We start from the raw sequence: 22,985 nt of genomic DNA, 5'->3' as shown, positions 1-22,985 counted from the left end.
TTAATAATAGCATCGGCCATGATGTTTCTCTAAATTTGAACCTTGTTTCGCCCTGGCCTGAACAATCCACAGCCTTTCATTTGGGCTCTGGACTGTCATAACAACAAGTGGACCATGCACATATAGCCAAGACTACACCTAGACTGAAAATTAAAGGACTTTAAATTCCATTTAAATTAACTCAAATATTAATGAAAATTTACCTTCCAGATCAGAGTAATAATTTTAGGATGGAGCTTGATATGAATGGCGTTATATAATGCAGTAGCCTGCAATTCCAGGTCTGTGGAGGATCCCTTTCCGAGTCCAGTGTCTCTCAAGGTGTTTCACAGGGCACCAACACCACTTGGCTTCTTTCCTGCCTTTCTCTGCCTCCACGTTCACTGAGCCCCAGGTGGCTTCAAGCAGCAAGGCCACCTTCCAGAAGTAACTGCCACCCAAATTCTCCCATTCTTCCCCTTAGCAAGTGGAAAAAGATGTAGTACTTCACTGAAACAAGCAAATAGGCAAGGAGGTCTTCCACCCCAGTTACATAAAAATTTGAAAGGAGAAGCACTTAAAACATGAAATCCTTGGCCTGTGCGAAATGCCCCTCTATTTGCATAAGGACTGCCACAGTTCAATTAGCAAAGGCAGTACCTGTCCAGTTAGAGATTAAACAGTCCTTCAACCAGACATTTGAAGAGAGCTATCTGTTTTCTTGAGGTGAAAGGAAAGAAAGAAGAAAACACAATGTTTCACCTACACAAAGTTTGGGATCAAAACTTGAAAGCCGACCTCCCAGATTTGAAGAGCGACCTAAAACAGAAAGCATTGCTGTTCTAATCACTGATCTTAAGGACAACAGAAGAACTACGTTGTGACCAAAAGCTATCACTCTCACATGGCACCAGCGCTCGCGAATTGATTTTCACAGCTTCTCACTCTCCTGTAATTCTATTAAAGCATTTAACCCTGAAGAGGAGACTTCCAAGCTATGCATTACTATACTTAAAACAGTTTTGCTGAATGGTACTGAATGTAACATATTTAGATAGCAAACTCTTAGAGACTAAGGTTATATCTTCTTCCATGTATTTTTGCTGAGAATACTATCTGTACTCCAAAAATTGCACACGCTAAATAAATATCTAAGGGAATACAATGGAATACGATCTGTTACTATCTGTGTGCTGAGTAAGGGGCATTGCAAAAAGCAATCTGTTTCTTCCAAGAACTAAGAGACAGTAAGAGTTGTCTGTGAGTGACATAGTAACCTTGAAAAGTCATAAAATAAGAAAGTCATAAAAATAAGAAAATTGCAGAGATTTTAGGAAGGCTAGACCAGCTTCAAGAGGCAGATGAAAACAAAACTGGAACAGAGGGGGATGAGAATGCTCTGCTACATATTCAAGTTCTATTTTTTAAATGAAATGTTTCTCTGTAATTGAAATCATGCAAATAATGACAGCAGCAATGTGGGAGACCTGTGTTAATATATAAATAAGTTTTCAACTGCTTTTAATATTAATTACATTATATACTTATTAGAAGACATTTCAAACCTGTTTTGCTGTTTTACATTGAACCTCAATTATAATTCTGAGGAAGAAGGCTACCTTCAGCAGCAGATACACCAGTTACATATTTGATGCTAAGTAAACCGCACACAGTTTTATTCATAATAAAGAAAATAACCTCAAAGGGCGGTTGCTTTGGCTTTGCCCTATTTTTGATTACTCTTAACAATTACCTTTTAAATATGCTTACTATCTAAGAGTGGTAAAAGCTTTTCTTAAAATACTTGCATACTGTGAAACAGAAAAATGGATGCAGTATTTCTGTAACATTAAAATATTTCTATACAAGTTGCACAGACATAGCAACATATGTCACACCCCCCAAAAATAAGATGTTTAAAGAACGCCGGGCTAGAAGGAATGCAATGGAGCAATACTCCAGCAAAAAGAGAGTTAAGACTTTAAACACCTAAGACTCTTCATCTATCCTTTATCAATTATTCTAAGAGCTCAACAGAATCTACTTAAACACTGAGAAGACAGAGTAGTGCAGGTGGGTTACTAACTTTAAAAATGTACATTTATTATCCAGGGAACCAGCAATAATAGAATCACAGAAAAGTAAGGCTGGAAGTGCTCTCATGAAGTCCATTCCCCTGCCCCAGGGCAAGATCAACTATACATAAAGCATTCCTGACAGATATTTGTCTAACTTGCTCTTAAAAACCTTCAGTGACGGAGACTTTGCAACCTCCCTAGGCAATCGGCTGCAGTTCTTAACAATCCTTACCATTAGAAAGATTTTCCTAATGTCTAACCTCAATCTCTCCACCACAGTAAGCTTGTCTGTTACTTCGTGCTCTATCCCCAGCAGAACTGGAAAACAGTTTCTATTACCTTCCTCTTTACATGAAATTTCCATATACTTTTAAATGGTTATCACATCTTCCCTCACTCTTCCATTCTCTAAACGAATAATGGCCAACTGGGTCATATGCAATCTGCTGGAGCAATTTATCTGGTCTCCCATGTAATCCCTTCAAGGAGCCTCCCTATTCTGGAACTACCACCCCCATGCCAGAGACATCTCCACCCAAAATGCCAGCAGTTAAGCAAAACAAGATGCGGGGAGAGGAGCCAAACTGAGCAGCAGGCTCTCAGATCACCTTCCTGCAAAGAAAGGTCCCACACAAACCAGCAGAAGTCATTGTGGCAGAGATGTGAGGTGGGGAAAGGTACCCACCACAGAGGAGGGGCAGAGGAGGAGAGGAAGGCTTGAGTCTAGAAAAGAGGGCTTTTAGACAAACCTGGAACTAAGTCGCAGTGAGTTGGTCTGGAAGTGGAAGAAGTCTGGAAACAAGAGAAGGTGAAGGAAAGCAGTGAAAAGCAGGAAGATTACCAGACGGGTAGGAAATCTGGAAGAGAAGTGAGACCAGATGTACAAACAGGGAGGGATGGAGGAGCCTCAGTACAGAGAGAGGGAATTTGGGCATTGATGGGGGAAGAGGTGGCGAGAGGTTGGGAAAGCATGAAACACAGGACAAGAAATGCAACAGAAGTCCTCAGTGCCAGGGGGATACAGGGCAGAGATGGGGGGACTGGAGAAGCTCCACCAAGCTGCGGTCCTATGAGCATGAGGATCTCCTAACAGATGAGGTCAGTTTCTCTGCTAAAGCAGGGCCTGGGGGAGTATCAGCCAAGCTGAGGAGTTGCTCCTTGGGAGTAACTTGGCCTCTCTGGATATGGCCCAAGGTCAACCTCCAGCAACAATGACCTTGAGACCTAAGGCTGCAAGGGATTATGGAAAGATTTGAAGGTGCCATCACTTCCACAGGGAAAGGTGTGAGGGAGAAGATATGAAGCTATGACAGAATGGGATCAGAAGGTGACAGGAAAAGTCAGTGCTAGACCAAAGGGCAGGGGCCCGCTGCACAGAGCAACCTCTTACTATTTATTCTGGTTTCCATAGTGGCAGAGCTAATAATCCCTCTAGCAGTGCTGAGGGTCACAGGGCAGGAATGCCTCGGAATCAGCCCAGGTCTGACAGAGCTTGTGCTGAGACGGAGCTAATAAAATCCTGATGGACCTAAGCTGACCTTGCAAGGTCAGGAGGCTTCATACACTGATTCCTAATCCATTCCATAGTGTTCCCCTTATCCTTTGATCATCCTGGATGTCCCTGTGCCACACACTCCCCTATGACGGGGAGCTGCTTTCAGAATCACACTGTTCTCCTAAACCAGCACTCAAAACACACACTGGTGAAGAAAGTAGCTAATTTAAAAAACGGACCTTGGCTGTCCAGGATCCCCACCATTGTTACCCTAAGCACTGGCGCAGCAGTGAGAATGGCCAAGGTAGGAGGTGTAGTGCTTCATGGCAGCTAAGAAGTGTGCAAGCGAGGTGGTCCTTCTGACCATCACACCAAAGCACCGCTGTATCATGGCCACATCTTGCCATGTAGCTCAGTGCATCAGACGCATGCCCTGGCACAAATGCCCACTGCTTTGTGGGAACCTAGGAAACACATTTTCAGAAAGTTTGAGAATTACTGCTCTAGTCTGAAAAAGACTGTTTTTTCAGTTCTCAAGGGTCATGTTGTCTAGACCTCTGGCCTTTCCTTTTGCTCTTCTCTGGATGCTTCCAGCCAGCCTGAAGAGCACTGCTCAGAGCAGAAACAGTACACTAGCCACACAGATGCTAAGTAGAGTGGAAAAATTATTTTGCATGTCCTAGATGCAGACTCCTGTCCATATATTCTAGCATAACATTTATGGCATAGTATTGTTGATTCATAGCCATTTTCTGAACTCTTGCAACTGCCCATCTGTTTTCTGCAGACCTGTTGCCTCACCAGTTATTCTACATTTTGATTTGCAAAGCTGATTGTTCCTGCCCAACCACAATTTAGAACTTGTTCTTGATGAACAGCATCATATTTATTTTAGATCAGTTCTCCAATATACCACATTAATTTTGAATTCTAATCCTGTGCTCAGACGGTTTACATCCTCTCCCTGGCTGGTGTCATCTGGAAATTGTGCATGCAGATTCTATCATCTAAGTCATTAATTAAAATATTGAATATTTTCAGGCAATCCAGGGCAGAATCCCACTTGACATATCCTTCTAGTTTGACTATGAATCACTAGTAATTATTCCGAGAACAGCTTTCCAGCCAACTGTGTACCCACCTTGTAGCACATATTGCCACCTTGTTTATGAAAGGCTGAAAAGCCTTCCAAAAATCAAGATCTACTATTTCCCTACTTACAGGGAAATTAGGCTCCACTGAGAAGGTACCATCTGGAAAAAAACATGCAAATTCATATATTATTGTCCACAGGCTATTTATTAAAAAAATCAGTTGATAATTTGATTCAAACTTTCTTCCTCCAGAATTTAAGATAAGCTATCTACTCCAAAGGGGAAGAAGAAGGACCCCAGAAAGTTTACATGTAGGTGCAGTGTTTGCTCTTTCATAGCTTTTTTGAACCTAGACTGTCCTCCAAATGTTCTCCAGTGTAACCACTAATTGCTGAGACATTGCTTCAGCTATTTCACCCTATGTTGCAGAGAGAATTTAATAAGCTCCAGCTTGTTCTAAAATACCTATTATCCTATCTCATTAGTTTATAATCAGTTCTGTTCCTGCTCTAGTTGGAATTCTTACCTTTCTCAAGGTAGCAGTCCTTTTCTTGCCACCTGATTACAGGTCACCCTTTTTGGCAAAGAATGATGCAAAAAATGTCATGAACTACTTGGTCCTCTCTGCACCATCAGATCATGAGTTTTGGCATTCCCTCTCAACTAGTAGTCCAGAAACTCAGTCTTCCTCTTATTATTACTGAGAACACAGCATGTTTCCTTGTTATTGTGTCCGTTATTAGTTGTACTTTGGTTTGTGCCTTGGCCTACCTGATTTGGCCCTTGCATTCTTCTAATGTTGTCTTACACTCATCTCTAGTAATGTATCTCGTTTCCACTTTCTGTATGAGTCCTCAATTTTCAGATCATGCAATTTTGTCTCTTCTTACACTTTTTTATTGGGACACCTTTTATTTGTGCTTTTAATATTCTTTATTGTGACTGGAAAAGAAAAAGTTAGTTCCTTTAGAAATTGCCAGCCTTCCTGAATTTCTCAGGTTTGTTTCCCAAGAAATGTTAACTATCAGTTCTATGAGCTGAATGCCATCTACTTTCTTGCATACTATTGCTTTTACTCTCAAGTTCTCTCTTCTAGTCATCTGAAGAATGATAAGCTCGCTCTTTCATGATTGCTATCACTCAAATCGCCTTTCACCATCATAGGCTCAGCCGTCTCTTTCCTAATCAAGCCTAGGAGCACTTCCCTTCCATTGCCTTTTCTACATTCGGTAATCCTGAACCCATTATACTTGCATGATCTACTGAAATTAGTATTTAGCCAGTAAAGTGAAAAAGCTCTAACCATAAGCTATTGTTTGGTAATAGATGATAAAGTGATTGGATGAGCCCATCTCTTGGAACAAGAGCCATCTGCAAAAAGGGCAGCTTTGGCATCTATGCCAGTAAAATGAGCGTACAGACAGGATCAAAGTATCTCCTAGCCTTAACTGTAAGCCTTTCCAGGTCACAGCGATTAGCAAGGCGGAAAGGAGGTTTATGAAATGCTCCGAAGGTGGCTACACAGAGGAATCATCCTCCCAGGCTTCTTTTGCCAGCACTCTGTTCAGTTGTAAATTGAAATGATTACTCTGATTGTTGCAATAGCTGCAATCACTTAGCATGGCTAGATTCAGTGTTGACACTGCACAGGTTTCAGATATCAAAGCCTTTTCTGTACAAATTAGCTCCCCTCTGCATGTGGTCATGCCCTCTCTGCTGCTAGCAGCTACTGTTTTCTCCTACAGCTAAAATGGCATTCCAATAAAACAAAAGGAGCAGTATAGCAAGGACCAGAGGAGCAACCATATGCACCTGCCATGACACTTTTATTGCAACTCTTAATTAGCATAACACAGTCCAATGAATTTCTCTAAGAAATACATACCTACCCACTGTTCACTGCTGAATGCAGTATGACAATCTAACAAGGAACAAGAAAGATCTCCAAAAAGCAAATATGGATATCAATTTGATACAAGTTGGAAGAAACAGAAGCCCTTGTCTTCCCCTCATATAAAGCAATGATATTTCAACCTGTTTCCTTTACAAGTCTCCTGCCTGTTTCCTTTACAAGTCTCCTGAACGTATGGTGCAACTTAACTCAATGTTTAGTAATTCTTTAGTACAGCTACCAAGATTTAAAAATGTTTATTAACATCTTTACCTGAGGGCAACTCCAAAAGAATCTAAGAATTCCTTACAAGAGACCAAGCAAGCTTCACACTGTTAAAGTCTCCAGAATAGGTCTGAATCTGCTGGGTTGTCACCACAACATGACTGTTGTCCTGGGCCTCCAGGGACCCCAGTTTCATCTCCCTGAATTTTATGCAGCACTATTTGCCAGGTCTCTTCCACCCAGCAGCAGTCATGAGGTTACCAGCTTTCTGACACCCCGCTGCCCAAGCACCCTGATCACAGTGCCAACAACCCCTACCTTCTGGGAGCTAAGGGATAGCAGATGCTGTGGCAGAAGAGTGTAAAGCTGGAAAGAAAATAACATAATATTGCACAGGTGCTAAAAGTAATAAAGTTTTCAGCAAAGGAGAGAGCCGCAGAAGGCAGGGCAGGTGAGGAACAGATATCCACACAGTAGGAATTTTGGTGGAGAGCAAAGGAGTGGCAAAAACTCCTAGGAATGAGCTGAGGGCTGGCAGAGAGCAGCGAGGAGGAAAATGCACAAACAGGACAAGAACAGCAGTGGGGAGCTGTAGGAGTGTGCTGCCGGCCAGGCAGAGGCAGGAGGGCTCTGTGGTGGTCCCAGACTTCACATCTCCCATCAGCGCTGGAGCACACGCGGAGAAAAGCTTCCCGTTTCCTCTCCTTCAAGACACGTCTCCCTGACATGCAGGGAAACCATGCTGTAAATTAAAGCAACACGAGGCAACAGAGACAGTTCAGAACTGCACTACCACTCCAAATGGATGCGCTGGTGCGGACAGCCGGACACAGGGCTGCCACTCCACTGCAGTCAGAAGGGTGGGACCAGCCTCTGAGGGTGGATCTGCTTTGGGAGAGCACAAAGTAGGAGCCTGCTCACAGGGAAATGGAACAGTTTTGCTGTTCCTTCCTGGGAAGAGCTCCTAGAATAGCAAGCAGCCCAGAGTAAAGCAGCTCAAGAAAGAAAATGATCTTCCCATACATACAACCCACAATCCAGTAAACATCTTCTAAAGGCAAAAATTTTAAATTGGAAAAATAAATGTCTTGCACATCACTAACTTTCACTGTGGTACTAATCCATTACCTAGACCTACTAAAGCAAGAGGAATATCCGGTTGATTTTCTACCCATTTCTCACAGGGTCTCAGCTGGCCAGCAGATGTGGGAACAAAGCAGCAGGATCTTCTGATCCTGGTTTCTTTCTCCCACTTCTCAAATCACAAACCAGTCCAGACAGGGAAAGCACTGAATGAACTCCAGCGGACTTTACACTAGAGGGAGCTTTCCTCAGAGACACACCACCTTGGCATCCTCTTTCTCACTACATTATTTTCAGCATATCTACAGAGAAATACATTGGACTCAGGTGAAGCAGTTACCGTTTAAACCCTCTGGTTTTGCCAGTTCAAGCATCACAGCACATCAATGGTGCAGGGCGGGAGGGAGTACAAGGACAAGGTACCTGGCAAGTTCTGCCCAGAGATGTGCTCTGGCTGATGAGGTAAAGCTCAACGCTGACATGTTTCTGAGATGCCTCCTGATACGAACCGTGTCCATCCTGCACCTTTGCCAAACTCCCGTGTTGAACGCAAGAGCAACTTAACAGACTATATTTTATACTGACCCAGGAGGCCACTCATTGTTAAGCTGTTAATGAGTACTTTAACGAGGAAAGCTGAGATACACCTTCCCTAAGGCTTGTGGCCATCCGCTTCAGAGGGCCTGAAATACGGATAACTCTGTTACTGTTAATACAAGTGTTGAACTGTTCCTCAAGTGAACTGTTTTAAAATACTATTTAAACTGAAAGTACTACAGGGTGCTCATGACAGCCAGGACCTATTCAATTTATTTTCTAAACTCCAGTAAACTGTCCCAAAATGACGAGCTGAACTAGAACAGAAGTCCTTACCTGTGAAAGCATTTGTGGCCTGAAAACCAGCTTCCTGCATACTGCTCTCCCAGCGAAGCTTGAGATTCCCGTCTTAACCTGTCCTTACTAGAGACAATTGCTGAGCTTGGCGCTGTCAAGTCACTTCCATCTTAGCTCATCAGAGTCCATTTCTCTTTCCATTCCCATATTTGGCACCATCCAGTTCCCACCTGATCGCAGGTCTTTCGATCTGTAGGCAGAGGATATCTGCACCGAACCTAAACAGGAAGCGTTGGACAGTCGCATCAACCAGCCAGCCAGAGGATTTGGGCCATGATGAATGTGGAAATGAAGCAAATCACCCGCCAAGACTTTATTTCCCTTTTATAATTAAGTTCTAATCCTCTGTTCATCCAGCACCATTTTTTCAGGTCTCGGCCAATGGCGATGTTCAATTGTCTCTCCTCTCTTGTGGTGTTCTCCCCTCAGGCACGCTCACTGAGAAATTAAAAAAGAAGAGATTATGTTTCCTGATGACCTGTAGCAACACTAAAATTAACAGACTCCAGGGAACAAAAACCCAAAACACATTATCAGGGATTGATTGTACACATTAAAGGAGATCTTCAGAAGGCAAATATTGTGATTTTGCTGAGATGCAAAGTGTGACCACACAGCTCTTTGAAGTGCAAAGAGGAACAGTGCTGAGGGTGTCATATGCATCTCTGAGAACATGATATGATTTACATTTCAAAAGCCATATTTAGCAGAGATGGGGACAGCAATACAATAACGAAATTGCAGTTAAAAGGAAAAAGGAAAAATACTCAAGGCTCTCAAGTCTAGTCTATTCAAAACCACAGTGAGATTATTAGCATTTCATATAGCTGCTTCTCTTCTTTTCTGGAACAGGAAAAGAGAGTGCTGTCTGCCGACACTATATATGCCATTCTAACAGTCTTCTGAGTTTAAAAACCTTTGTATGTCTTGCTGTCAATTATCTATTTAAAATCTCAATTGTAACACAGATGACGCAATTCGGATGTCTTCAGACATTCGGTAAGGTTAAAAACACCCACAGGCTATACAAGAGAAAGGTGGTTAAGTTTTTGATACTACTACTTCTGCATAGCATGGATATCTGCAGCTCACTGAAAACTAGAGCTGTTGCACATTCAGCTTTTAAAAACCAGGATATGTTTACTTTTATGGGGTGAAGGTGAACAGCAGACAGGTACATGTTTAGAGAAAAGATATTTTAGAAAACGAGGAAGAAAGAAAAGAGGACTTGGAGGAGAACCCACTCACTCCCCAGCCATCCTGTTCCTTCACGTAATAATGCTTTGCTCGCTGTCTCCCAACTCAGTGGCACGGGCAGGTTGAAACTATGTCTGTGATGATCTTATGATCTACTAATGGATTTTAGCTAATGAGTCTAGCCAGGGCTTCCAGTACTGGATTGGACCCAAGGTCCATCGTCTGGAGCAGCCCATATCAGAGGGTGCCAGTGTCACTGTCAGTCCCAGCACCTGCTGCTTCGGAGAACAGTGCAAGACCAGGCTCAGCAGGCAGGTGTGAATAACCCGCCACCCGCTCCCCAGCCCCACTTCACCCTTTACCCTGACCTGTAAGATCTAGAGACTAACTTATATCCTGAAGCGTAAGGCTGAATATCCCAGATGGTCCAAAGCTGCAGAGAAGATTCTCATGCTCCTTGGGGCACCTTCTGCTCTGCAGGCACCGCCAAGTGCACAGCCAGCCGGCCCTTGAGGGCTTCATTAGGGCCCTTTCTTGGGGAACAAAAAGGATCTCTTCTCAGGTGTGTCACTGCAACCAAGTGAGCCTGACACCTGATGAATGCTGTTTTCATCGGAACACACTGAATGAAAGCTAGCTGCTAACAAAGACGAATTTTCTACCTTAATGATGTTGCTGCTTTTTTCCCCCAATTTTGTTAAGCCAGTGTTCCTGAAGAACACAGGTTTTTGTCTCAAAACACAGCACAGGACTGACTGATTAGTTACTTGTATTCAAATCTAGTAATTTGCATTCAAACCAAATAAGGTTACAGAACAGATTTAAGATGTTTTCCCCATTTCTTACCCAAACATCTCAACTTCATAGCGGACAAAGTAGAAATTAAGGAAAAAAACGCACTAAACCAACACCTTTACATGTAGTATCTTCTATCAGAAAAAACTGCATAAAAAAATTTAGAATAGTGTTTAAAATGCTATTATTCCTGAATGTCAGCTCCTGAAGATGGTTTTTTAGCCCTTTGAAGTGCTCTATACAACTAATAACCATTTCATATGGGGTTATTTTATTCTAAAATACACACAACTGAGCAAGTATAACACACATACACTGCAGCACGTATTTCTTTTGGCTCTTAACATTGTGCTAACTATTCTATAATGACTACAGATGGATGCTGCACTCATTTCCCAAGCTTTTTCTCTAGATGCCTGAGTTTCTTCTATATTTATAAGAGCCCATCCATATTTGCATTCACATTTTCAGCCTTATAACTTTTGATTTTGGTTTATAAATCCACAAATTTGATGCCTTCTATTTTCAGCATTTTAATTTCTCTCCCCATCTTAGAGGTGCTCAAGAGATGTGCACTAATACCTTAGCATCCAGGGAAATGCTCTTATTGTTACATCTTTGTATTAGATATAATAAACTTCTGATTCTTAAAAGAATAAAATACTTTTACTTTCTTGAAAATTAACTTTTTATTAAAAGAAGAATTATTTTCCACATCTTCAACATTTCTGCTAAACTAGTTAAGAACCCAACAGTGCTGAAGAAACTCTACGATGCAGGCACTTTCACCAACCACTGCTTCTTCAGATAGAAAAATGTAATTTTAACAACATTACCGGATGCTGAAACACTTACAGAGTTCATTCAGACCTTAAAATTTAAAAGGTAGTGTACTACATCAGGTTTAAGTCCTCCCTTAAGGACACAAGTGAAAGAAGATACTGATATCTCTTGATTGCCCTAAGTGAGCATTTTCTATCGCTGCAAAAGCACTCTTCTCCCTTGGCCGATAGTGAACTCAGAGGTGGCTGGCAGGACGTGAGTAAGGAAACGGAGCAGGCTGCTGGGGCAAGCCTGTGCAGTGCTCAGCGCTTGCTGGGCCTCTTCACAACTCAAAACCAAGTTCACTACTTATAAAATGCTTCACGCTTATGGCGAAGCAGGCTATTTAATGAGTATTTTCAACAGGCAGACCTTTCATCAGTCACATTTGCACAACAATTTCAGGTGTCTCAGATTTCGAATGCATCCAGGTGAAGATGACAAAGCAGCCCAGTCGATACCACAGCAAATCAGGAAAACGGCAAATTCCATTTTTAACAGCATGCAGAGCTACGACCTTTCTATTTTACTGTACATTATCCAGAAATTTTCCATTAAAGCTGAACTGATGTTTAAAGAGAGGAGGTTTGTGTTTGTTTCCTAACAGACTGGCATGTTTGCATGCCCAGAATGGGTCGGGACCTCTGCTGACACGTTTCGGTGTGGCTCAGCCAACTCCAGTGAAGCTCTGAGTTTATTGTTTTATACCAGTGTGGTGCAGAAATGTTAAACCAACCTGCTTAAACAACCAAAAAGTGAAAATACGTATCTGAAAAAGAGAGTGGAAAGTAAACAATACTGACAGAACTACAATAAGGTATGATCTTTGATGTAACTATTAGATTTTTCACAACCTGCAGAGACCCCGGTGGGAACACGTCCCATTATACTGATCAGATGGCAAAGAGAAAATGTAGACTAGAAAGACTGGAGATTTTCTCTTTGCTCCATCTGTTACCTCCTTTCCAATTGCAACAGGAACTCTGCTTCCACTTCTGCTTTCATTCATCCACTGCAGTGTTATACGAGTCTCAGAAGCAAATCAAAGCAAAACATTGTGTTTTATAAATATGTAACTGTGCTATAAAGATTTTTGGCTACTATGCACTTACGTGATTGAATACCTAGAGGGAAATCAAATCCATTTGTTTTCATCCTCTCCACTTTTCTCAGATTTGGTCCTGGGAAAGATACCACCATCTGAACCTCACACAAATTGCAAACAGAAAATATTTTGACTATTTAACACCTTATGTGAGTTACATGTTCTCATGGAATCTTTAGCTAGTCAACCTGCTACTCCTCTTCTAAAGATTTGAAGATGCAGTATTAAAGCGACACTGTAAAAAGGATCTGAGAGAAAAGCAGCCAATGAGTGTCATGAAATCCTGCAATAATATCTACATTTTATGAAGTATTGTGCAATCATTAGTCAGGACCGAGCCTGGAGGAACTTGCACTGAAAGAAGTAGTGAAATACTGCTTTTTCCAAGACTGATATCTCTGTAATGTCTTGAAAAACTCAAAAGCACTGGCTGACATGTAAATGCTGCAGCTTGGGGTTTTTGTTTGTTTTTTTTCCATTTCCTTTCACTATATACAGTCTGTTTCTCTGGCCACGTGCTGTTGGTTCCCACACAGGCATTAAGAACTCACTGGATGTGTTGTCAGAAGGGCTACAGCCATGGGAAGCGTTTCCTGTGATAGCCCTTGGCACAAGACATCCTAAAGGATGGCGTTTCACTAAGGTGTTTAACAAATTTTGTAACAGGAGTATCTGTAGAGTAAGCCCACACGTTTACATTCTTGAGAAAGTTACTGAACAGCTTGTGAGCTGTGGTTTAATTTAACTTAATCAAGGGAGAACTCCCTGCTTGAATTTTTAGCTTTCAGGTGAAAGAAGCGTAAAAGGGGAGAGAGGCTGAGCTACCCTGCCCTGCTCTCGCTGTGGTCCCTGTAGAAGGCAGGTGCCAAACAGGGGCAGACCCCCAGCGGGAGCTCGGCCGCCGCCAGCACCGACCCGCTCCGTGGCTAAAAGCAGGACAGAAGCAAGGCTGGCTGAGCCGGCAGCATGACTCCAGCTCAATGGGAGATTTCAGCTTGTCTCCAAATTCAAGGAAAAAAGTAATCTGACTGAAGCCAGGACAAGTACTGAACTTGCTTAAACGCTTTGCTGAAGTAAGGCCTATACTTCTTATAGGTTAAGGCAGCATAGACTTGGACATATATTTAAGAAGTTTCTGGCTGGAAAAACACTTCCAACATTTTGTTTTTATAAAATGGTGTATGTAAAAATATCTTTTAAAGTTTGCTAAAGCAATTTAAAATGAAGCATATGTGCACACATATAGCTCACCTTTCCATCCCCTTTTGGATTCACCAAGTTTTCCAGGCTTTGGTTTTGCTTCTCATAGAGACTTCTAAACTAGATATATTAATATCTACCAGTTATACATACTCTTTTTTAGATGGCAAGGCCTGCGTTTTACTGTGTGATCCTCATTTATTTTATTTACTTCTATCTATAATTTGTCTTCCTTCCAAGATACCGTTGCACCAGTGCTAAGTGAATCCTGGTTCTTGGGAAACACTATACTCCATAACTCAAAGACCGCTTAAAAAAACTCAAGGCGACTTTACAGGAGACCATACACAAATCAAACTGAAAACCAGATGTTTAAAATATGTTTATCTAATTGCATCTTTCTCACACACACATATACATCATTTGTTTTCACCTTCTGTCTTCAATATTTGTACAGGTCAGTTGTGACTTCTTAAACAGCTGTTGTATTTCACTTTCTTGGTGCATTTCAGTGACATACAAAATGAGTTTGTATGTTAAGTTATGTTATACATATTTATATTCCTACAGATACTTTCAGATGCTCTTTGGCTTGTTTAGGAATTGCGTCCAAGCTTCTTGTTACTTCCTTTTTGTTACAGCACTCCCTGAATTGGTGCAAACGGAGGACAACCAAAGCGAGGTGTGGTCTTTCTGCATTAGCTGAAGCAGGAAACAGGTCTTGAGAAGAGGGCATATGGCCAAAACTGAGCATCATTTTTTCTAGCCTGTTAAGAAAATGTTCTAGAAAGCAAAATATATCCCCAACGCCAATGCCAGCACACACTGCAAAAACCACAAGGCCCAGTTTAAAAGAAAAAGGATGAATGTTTTGGTACAGACATTTCTTCTCCTGTTTATTTCTTTTTGGAGCGAAGCAACAAACTGAAGCAATGATATAAAAATTGGTTTGTTTAGTAGCTTCATGTTGAAGCAACTTGCCTATGGTAATCAGGTAGCAAGGAGTATTTAACTTGAAGAAATCCTATAAATAACTGATAACACAAAGGAGCATGCCACATTTCCTTCCATTAATCTTGTTAAGTGAAATAATGAATTTGGGTCCTCTATTTTCTATCTCTACAAACAAACTAAAGAGCCATACATTCTACCATAGTTGTGCTGACAGAATGCAGTAAAACCCCAGTGGAAAAGTTTACTGAGATCTCTGTGACAAGCTATTGGATTCTGGATGAGATAATTATTGGGAGAAATTGTACAAGCTGTGTTATGCAGGGCAAATGAGAAGATTGCATTCTTTATTTTTGGACCTTAATAAAACTATAATTACCAGAAGTTGTCAAGAGAAATCATTAATCATGCTGCTCTATGAACCTGACCAGTCAGAGAAAAACCTGAGCTCTGAATTTTATTTGCCAAAATAACAAAAAGGTAGTAAGAGCAGAATCCAGTCTCAATCATTTTCCAAAGCAACACAGGAGCAGTATTTGAATTTGCAGAAGGCTGGTAAAAGCAAAAATCACATTGAGCAGACTGGAGAAAAGATCACAAGTTTCTGACTGGTGTTCCCGTGACTTGTATGAGAAAAGAGCAGTTGCCAGAAACCAGAGGATTCTGCGTATCTCTAGACTTTGAGTATTCAACATCCAGCTACACTCCAAAGGGCATTTAGCATCCCTGTACACCACTGGAAAAACCGTGGTTGTGAGTCATAGCTGCAGAACCTGACCACCCTGATAAGCAGCAGTAGGATAGGGAAGTTACGGGTTTAACTCCACTGTGCCATACAGGATGCATGAGCAAGAAGGAAACACCTTAGGAGAACACAACATGGCCACTGCCAATCTGCTGTTAAGACTACTATCAACGTGGAGCCGAGCACGAGATGAGAGACACGTTTCTCTCCTCTCCCACAACAACTTGTTGCTGCTTCAACAAAATGTTTCTTCTGGCTTCCTTTCACCTCGTTTTGAGAACCCACCACGCAGACACAAGCACTGTATGTTGTTTACAAGCTCTCCATTTTCGCATCACACATTTCCTAGTTTTTCGCCAGCCAACACAAGCTTCCCAAGTTCTTTATCTTTACCTAGGTTTTTAGGTATAACAGGAGCACATGGTCATTTGTCATCTCCACTGACAGACCCTGCGTAAGAGAAGCAAATGGGCAGTGCTCCTTTCCTGCAGCAAATGACAGTTATGTCAACCATCACCATCATCCCTAGGAGATCCAGTGGCACCCTTCCTCTCTCCACCGACAGCACCTTTTGGGTGAGGGCATCGCACCCACCAGGGAAAGGGTGCGCAGCCGAAACCAACCTCTCTCACTGAACTGGTTAGAGCAGCCAAAAATCCTAACATACACAATGAAGATACAGACACACATACCTACTTCGCTAATAAAAAGCAGACTGTGTGGGTCTAGCCAAGCTGCGCTTCCTTTCTGAAGGCAGAAACATCTGCACTCTGACTGTTCTGGAAAGAAAATGCAGAAGACAGTATCTCCCATGTGACAACCTTAAGCAGCATATGGACACAGAATGGCGCAGTCCTCCCACTGAACAGTATTGGGGACTATGGAAGTAAACATATATCGGAGTCTGAAAATTCAGAGATTAATAGGAGTTATCCAACGTTATTCCAACTTCTGTCAAAACACTTGGTATGAATGAAAAAGCACAACACGAGGCTCATTTTGGCAAATGCAAAATGCAGGAGAGAACAGTGAACCTGTGCTAACTGTAATGAAAAATGAACTGGTGCTGAAGAGACACTCAAGGGGCACGGAAGCTGTTGGAGAATAAAACTACTGTCTTGGAGAATAAAACTACTGTCTTCACACCACTTGGGTTTGCTATCTACGCCACTGGGAAGCGAGGGTGCTCAGCCACTCTCAAGAAGGATATAGCATCCTATGCACTCAGGCCATGACCAAAGAAAAACCTCTTCTGCTAAGGAACAAAATATGAACTATACAATTGAATTAGCATAAACTGCCACCATATTAATTGAAGAAGCACTAATAAGAATTTCATAACTTCCTGGAAGGCTGTATCAGTCAGTGCTATGAAAGCCCATCTGCTGTGAGCAGCAGCCGTTCAGGAGGGTAAGGAATGTAGGAGAAAGGCCTACTAGTATTTTACACACATTACTATACAAAGCTAGTTCTAGTTTCCTGCGAATCAAGCCATGCCACAAGAATTCATCTGGTTTATTTACAGTGTCTCAGGAGCCTACATCATCTGTGTGCTGCACAAAGAAATGCAAATGGAACATTATCCAGACAAGCAAAACCCAGTTTAAAGAAACCGTAGACAACACCGGGCACATGAGCTGCAGGGTCTTCCCAGCACTACTGTGAGCAGCACAGGAGACACTGGCGTTCCGCAGTATAGCTGCAGTTGGTGCAAGAAGTCAGTCACGTCTGTATGCCTCTTCTAACCTAAAGAAGGTCTGCAACTATTTCAGACTGCCTATACAGATCATGTACTGCACAAATCCATTTTACTTCCAGTATCATAGAAAACTTAAAAAGATGTATGACTGTATCCAGAAAGGACCCTTATTATAACAAATACCTAAAACTTCTCCTATAGAACTGCACCTGATTTTAGATGACTGAAAAATCCTGAGGTTTGCTGATCCATATTCTACCAGTTTTGATTTTCACGCTAAACTACAACAATCTACACAAAGCAACAGTTTTAAACTCCTATTTGCCTCTGTTAAGACTAGGTCTCTGTTTTGCCCAGTATCTAACAAAACCAGCAAGTTTAAATTGTATCTCCATCATTATACTATGACTGAGCTCTGAACTCAATGCAACAATCCAGAGACCCAAACCGTTGCCTTAACATGGTCTCCAGATGCTCTGCTTTCCAGAGCATCTACTTGAATTTTATCCTCTGAATGACATTAGATAACAACTAGATTAATACGGAGCCTGTATCAGAAGCCATATCCAAGCAAAAGTCTCACCTGAATCCATGGCGGTTTTGCCCATGCCAGGCCAAGGAAAATGAACTCTGCTTTATTACTAAATAATCTAGACAACACTGAAGAAAGCGCTCCTTCAGCATTTAAATGTGTGTACTTCTAAGCCCCACAGTCAATGGGGCATAACTAATTGCCACAGCAATTCTTAGTTACAACTAACAATACAACTTTACTCCAACTTTCAACCTGGAAATGAGAAAAGGAACAAAATAGCAGTTTAGCATTTCTCATATTTTTCTTGGACTTGGGAGATCGGACGTCGTAGTTTTGGGCATGTTACCTGATCTCTCTAGGCTTCCCATCCCGTCACTAAAGTGGCTATAACTTCTACATGTGGATTAAGGAGCTATAAAATGCTTAGGGAACAGAGGCTTTACTGGTCAAATAGAGAGAAAAAGCTAAAGCAGAGTTTTGATTAATTTGATGTTGTTCACAAGTGAGTATATCATTCTGCAAATCCAAAACAACTCTTTTAGCATTGTAAAATCACACCAAAGAAACTCTTTTAACTAAGTAAGAGGCCAGTGATTCTTCATTTCCAGGCAATACCAACAATACATACTCTTCTTTAAGCCTGGCCTTCTTTAAAAAAATCTGTTGGAAAACAACTCACAAAACTCACAAAACTCAAGGGGAGAGCACAGCTGGGAAGCAGTATCCTGAGGTGATCAGCTAAATCTCATTTTCCAGAGAACTACACAGGTCATTCTCTCAAATCCCTCATTACTCAACATACAAAAGCAAAGAGGCTATTTTTTCTTGTCCTTGAAGGACAGCTTTTTACATAAACAAACTGCATAAAGGCATGGGAAGTAATGCTATTATCAGTTAAATCTGTGAAATTCCCCTAGTTGAGAAGTTCTTGTTTAGCACCGATATAAGAACAGAATGTCAACTCCCTCACTTCAGCTGTAATTCGGGAAGCATTTCTAATCCCGATCAGAAAACCAAACAACTCACCAAGAACACCATGTTTGTGGTTTTTTAATCTAGTGCCCTATGTATTTTCTACCAACTTTTTTTAATAACAGATATATTTTAATATACCCTTGTCATATTTTAAAACCATTCTTGCTATGCTCATATACAGTGCCTGGATGCAACTGAGACATGTAACTGCATGTAACTGAAGAAGCGTGTTAGCAATGCAACACTGACAGCACCTTCTTTAATAACTGGGGGCAAAAAATACTCCGGCGTTTTTGACCAAACAACTCAAAAATTGGTATTTTTATCAAGGAAAATAGGGCTGTTTTGTTTCTCTCAAGTAAACATCCCATTCAACTGTTCTCTTCACGTACCATCCATGCGTTTAGGGAAATCTGACCTCTCTGGGCTTGTTTTGTGTTTCACAATATCCTTTTAGGTACAAAAACACAATGTTTACTTTCAAATACCCATAAGATTACATATGTGGTCTTTCAAGCCTACCTGCCAGTCTTCTCCCCCACAACCCTCTGCCAATAAAGACACAGAATACTATAGGAAGGGCCTACATAGATGTAATTCATAAATAATTATGAATTGTAATTAAAGCTTCACAGCTACAAATGGAAACACTGCAATCTTGTATTAGAAGAAAATAATGATCTCTGCAGATGAACAATCATTATCTTTCTTGTTCAGCCATGGAGTTGTAGCTTTGTATTTCCCAGCTGTTAACATATCGTCAGTCTTACCATAAAAACAAAGAATACTTTTGGCTTTTTTTTAAATTATTTTTAGACAAGTGGAAAATGTAATGAGGGTCTGACTTTGTGCCTTTGATAATTAAGCTTCCAATATCATGGAATGTTTTGTAATGGAGCATCTGCTTTCTGCATTGCAGCCCTACAGATAAGAAAGCGTTGGACTTATTAATAAAGTACAATAAAGAACCAAACATCTGGGCGGGAAAGATGCACGGAAGGGGAGAAACTGTCTTCCTCTTGAAATACTCAAGAGACAGCAAAGCTCATCCAAATAAAATGCAGTTTTTCTGTTGAGGAAGCAGCTGGAACCAATGATGCTGATGATTCTTATTCCACTATATCCTGCTGCAAGACACAAACCTATTTAGAGGAAACAGAGGAGAAAGCAGGAAAAATCCCACCTGTATTAATCTATACCACATAGTTAAAAGCTCCTGACAATACAATCCATTCCCATGCCCAAGGAACAGGCAGATGGATGTACATAAGTTCTTTCTGCTAACAGCGCTGGCAGAAAAGGGCTTCATATCAACACTTCAAATACTGAAAAGAGAAAACAGGACAAAAATAAAACAAGAAACACTAAGATCCCAGAAGAGTTAAATAGCTAGAATTTTGGATCAACAATTTGAGCATCTTATATAACACAGTTCATCATATGGTACCCAGTCACTCATGCATCAAGAGCAGAAACTGGGTTAACTACAAAATTTCTCAGAAACAAACTGAAACCTTGATTTTAAAACACTTCTAAATGTGCCAAATACTTTGGTACACTGTTCAAAGTTAATTACCATCAAACTAAATATCTATGCTTCTCATTCTTTTTAAATGCAAAATCTGTGGGGCTGTATGCTGATCCTGCAAATGGCACTCACTTTCTGTAAGGGTATGCAGTATTTCTTCACACCGCTGACGTAAGGGAACACAAAGGTGTCAGAAAACCTTTCTAAGGGAGGATGGTCATCCCAGAACCCACAGGCAAACTGGAGTCTCCCACTCGGCAACGGTGCACAGACTTGACTGCATTATCCCACCTCCAGCTCAAAGGGATATATACCCCATGCCCTGGGGGTCACTGCCCTGCCCTCCTGTCTTCCAGAACAGCAGACAAACAGTAAGTGCTACTGTCACTTAGGGGACAACATCCAGAGGAACTGCATACAGGTCTGTCTTCCTACGGCAAATGGAAGAATTACTTGTTCTCTTCAGAGCCCGATTTTATGGAAGGAGTAAGTTGCTATCCGGTATATGCATAAGCTAGCAAGACTAATTTTGATTTACCTCGGCATTTTTCTGACTTTTCTCACCTCTTCTAGCTTAACACTCGTCGTCTTGAGTTTGTTGGTGTTCTTTGTTTTTAAATAACATGCAAGAAAAAACAACCAAAGTAATGTATAAAATCTGTTCCCTAGCACGATGACAGAACCAAAACCAAACCAACCAACCCTGGCATGTTAATCCAGTACACATTATGGATTTGTAATGGGCCATTTTCAAGCATGTATATCTTCACAACTTAAAAACTCAAATTACCAACAAAATGTCAAAGGTCTTGCTCCTGTTACATCATGTTATACATCAAAATACATCAAGATAGAACCCATTTTCTATCCACTGAGACTTCATGGCAAGACTGAAGCTCTACATTTATTTTAGAGTTCAAAAAAGGCTCTGGGCCTTTTCATTAAAAACATACAGAACAGAAAAGGAAAAAAAAATCAAATATGTATTTACAGACAGAACTATGTGGACTTCTAACAAATAACCAAACCAAATTTACCTTGTGGCCAGAAGGATACATCAAAAATGCCAGCTCAGAGGGCTATTTTCTTTTAGTAACACTATCACTTTGGGAAACTATTAAAATAGCACAAATTTAAAAGCAGCATTGGCAAAAACTGAACACAGTTCAACTCCAGTTTCCAACTAAATGCCTTTTTCGCACACATATGCTTTGCCTTCCATTACTCAGCTGCATAATATAAACCACCAAACTACACTCACAACAAATCTGAACTGACAACGCCAAATTTTAATTGAAACACAGGAGAGCAGTTGGACAATGCACGAGCATTTTATAGGGAAGTTAGTAGTGCTCATGGCTGAAATAAACCTCCACCCCTATAAGGGAGAAAGCGATCTAGTTTCCTCATTTTATTTTAATCCTTCCTTCAAAAACCAGACAAATCTGCTAAATTAAAAAAGCAAGTAACACCGCAAATATTTTCCTAGTCTGAAAAATCTTTCTGTTCAAAGCCCATGAACAGTCTGACAAGTGATGACTTCAGGAAAAAAGAAAAAAAAAAGTTATTTTCTACCTCTTAATGAATGAGACTACATTCCTTCTCCCAGTTCAGAGGAGCTTTCTTGCAGCCTCTTTATATGACAGCAACATGCAATGATCTCTCACCACTGTAAGAGCTATACACAGTGTCTCTGAAAATTGTCTGTGTATTTGTGTACACACTTGTGTGTAAACGTCTTTGTATAAAGCCCTGTACGCAAACCGTGCCTGCAATATACATGCTCTTTTAGAGCACTTCATGGCATCAATGTAGACATTTTTCTGCTTAAAGAGCAAACTAATTTACACTAAAAAAAAAAAAACTACCTCACAACAGAGGTTAACAGAGATTAATAAGTCAATTTTATAATGAAAGTGAATGGAAGAGAGGCAAAGAAGACCCACAAAAATATCAGGACGTAAACACATAGCATTCAAATTAAAATCTGTTAGTGGTACCTCAAATCTAACTTTTAAAATTAAGACTTTTCTCTGTTATTCCAGTTAGCTGGGTGAAAAATTCCCTACTTCACTATTACACCCCTGCCCTTTAGGAAAGCGTGTACATGGGAGTTAAGGCTGGGTGGCTGGGTGGGGACAGCGCAAGGTGGCCTTTGGCCACAGCATGGTCAAAACCCATTTGCTTATACTTGGTTTTGGGAAGGCAAAAAGGTCATCTGAGATGGAGGAGGGTCACTGTCTCTACTCCTGACTGGTTCTTGACTCCTTAGATGAGCTCATCAGCAAAACATCACCACTTATAACAGCCATTCGGTCCACGGAGAACTACGTTAAGATTATAGATGCCACTAAAAAGTCATGGCTCTCAACTATTATCCAAATGTATTATGTAAATGTAAATAAATGTATTTATTTCTGCAACCAGCTGAATCACAGCAGCAGTACACTTCCAGTTTTGTTTCCTTACTGAAGTTTTTAACGTCAAAACTTACTTACAATCTATAAAGTACACCATAATACAGCTGCAAAAAAAGCACCTCTATAATGTCAGTGAAACCGTAAAATGTAACTGCTGCACCTATTCCCCTTGGGAATGCTGAAGATGTCGGGCAAATGCCCTCTGCTCACATCATTAAAACAAACAAAGCCATTGCCATGAAATCATTCACTGTGCAGAAACTTTATAAGCTCT

The 22,985-nt window shown here is 41.0% G+C and overlaps 1 protein-coding gene across 2 annotated transcripts in view; it reads right to left on the bottom strand.

Annotated features, from left to right (window-relative positions):
• Positions 1–22,985, bottom strand: part of LDLRAD4 (low density lipoprotein receptor class A domain containing 4) — a 239,821-nt gene that overhangs the window by 171,424 nt on the left and 45,412 nt on the right. For both annotated transcript variants that reach the window (XM_050891090.1, XM_050891091.1), the window contains exon 2: positions 8,719–9,177. In XM_050891090.1, the coding sequence (XP_050747047.1) occupies positions 8,719–8,758 (40 nt within the window). In that variant the 5' untranslated portion in view covers positions 8,759–9,177. The remainder of the gene's footprint in view (positions 1–8,718; positions 9,178–22,985) is intronic.

Source organism: Gymnogyps californianus, chromosome 2, assembly GCF_018139145.2.
Source record: "Gymnogyps californianus isolate 813 chromosome 2, ASM1813914v2, whole genome shotgun sequence".
NCBI lineage: Eukaryota > Metazoa > Chordata > Aves > Accipitriformes > Cathartidae > Gymnogyps > Gymnogyps californianus.
This window is presented reverse-complemented; position numbering and strand designations above follow the sequence as displayed.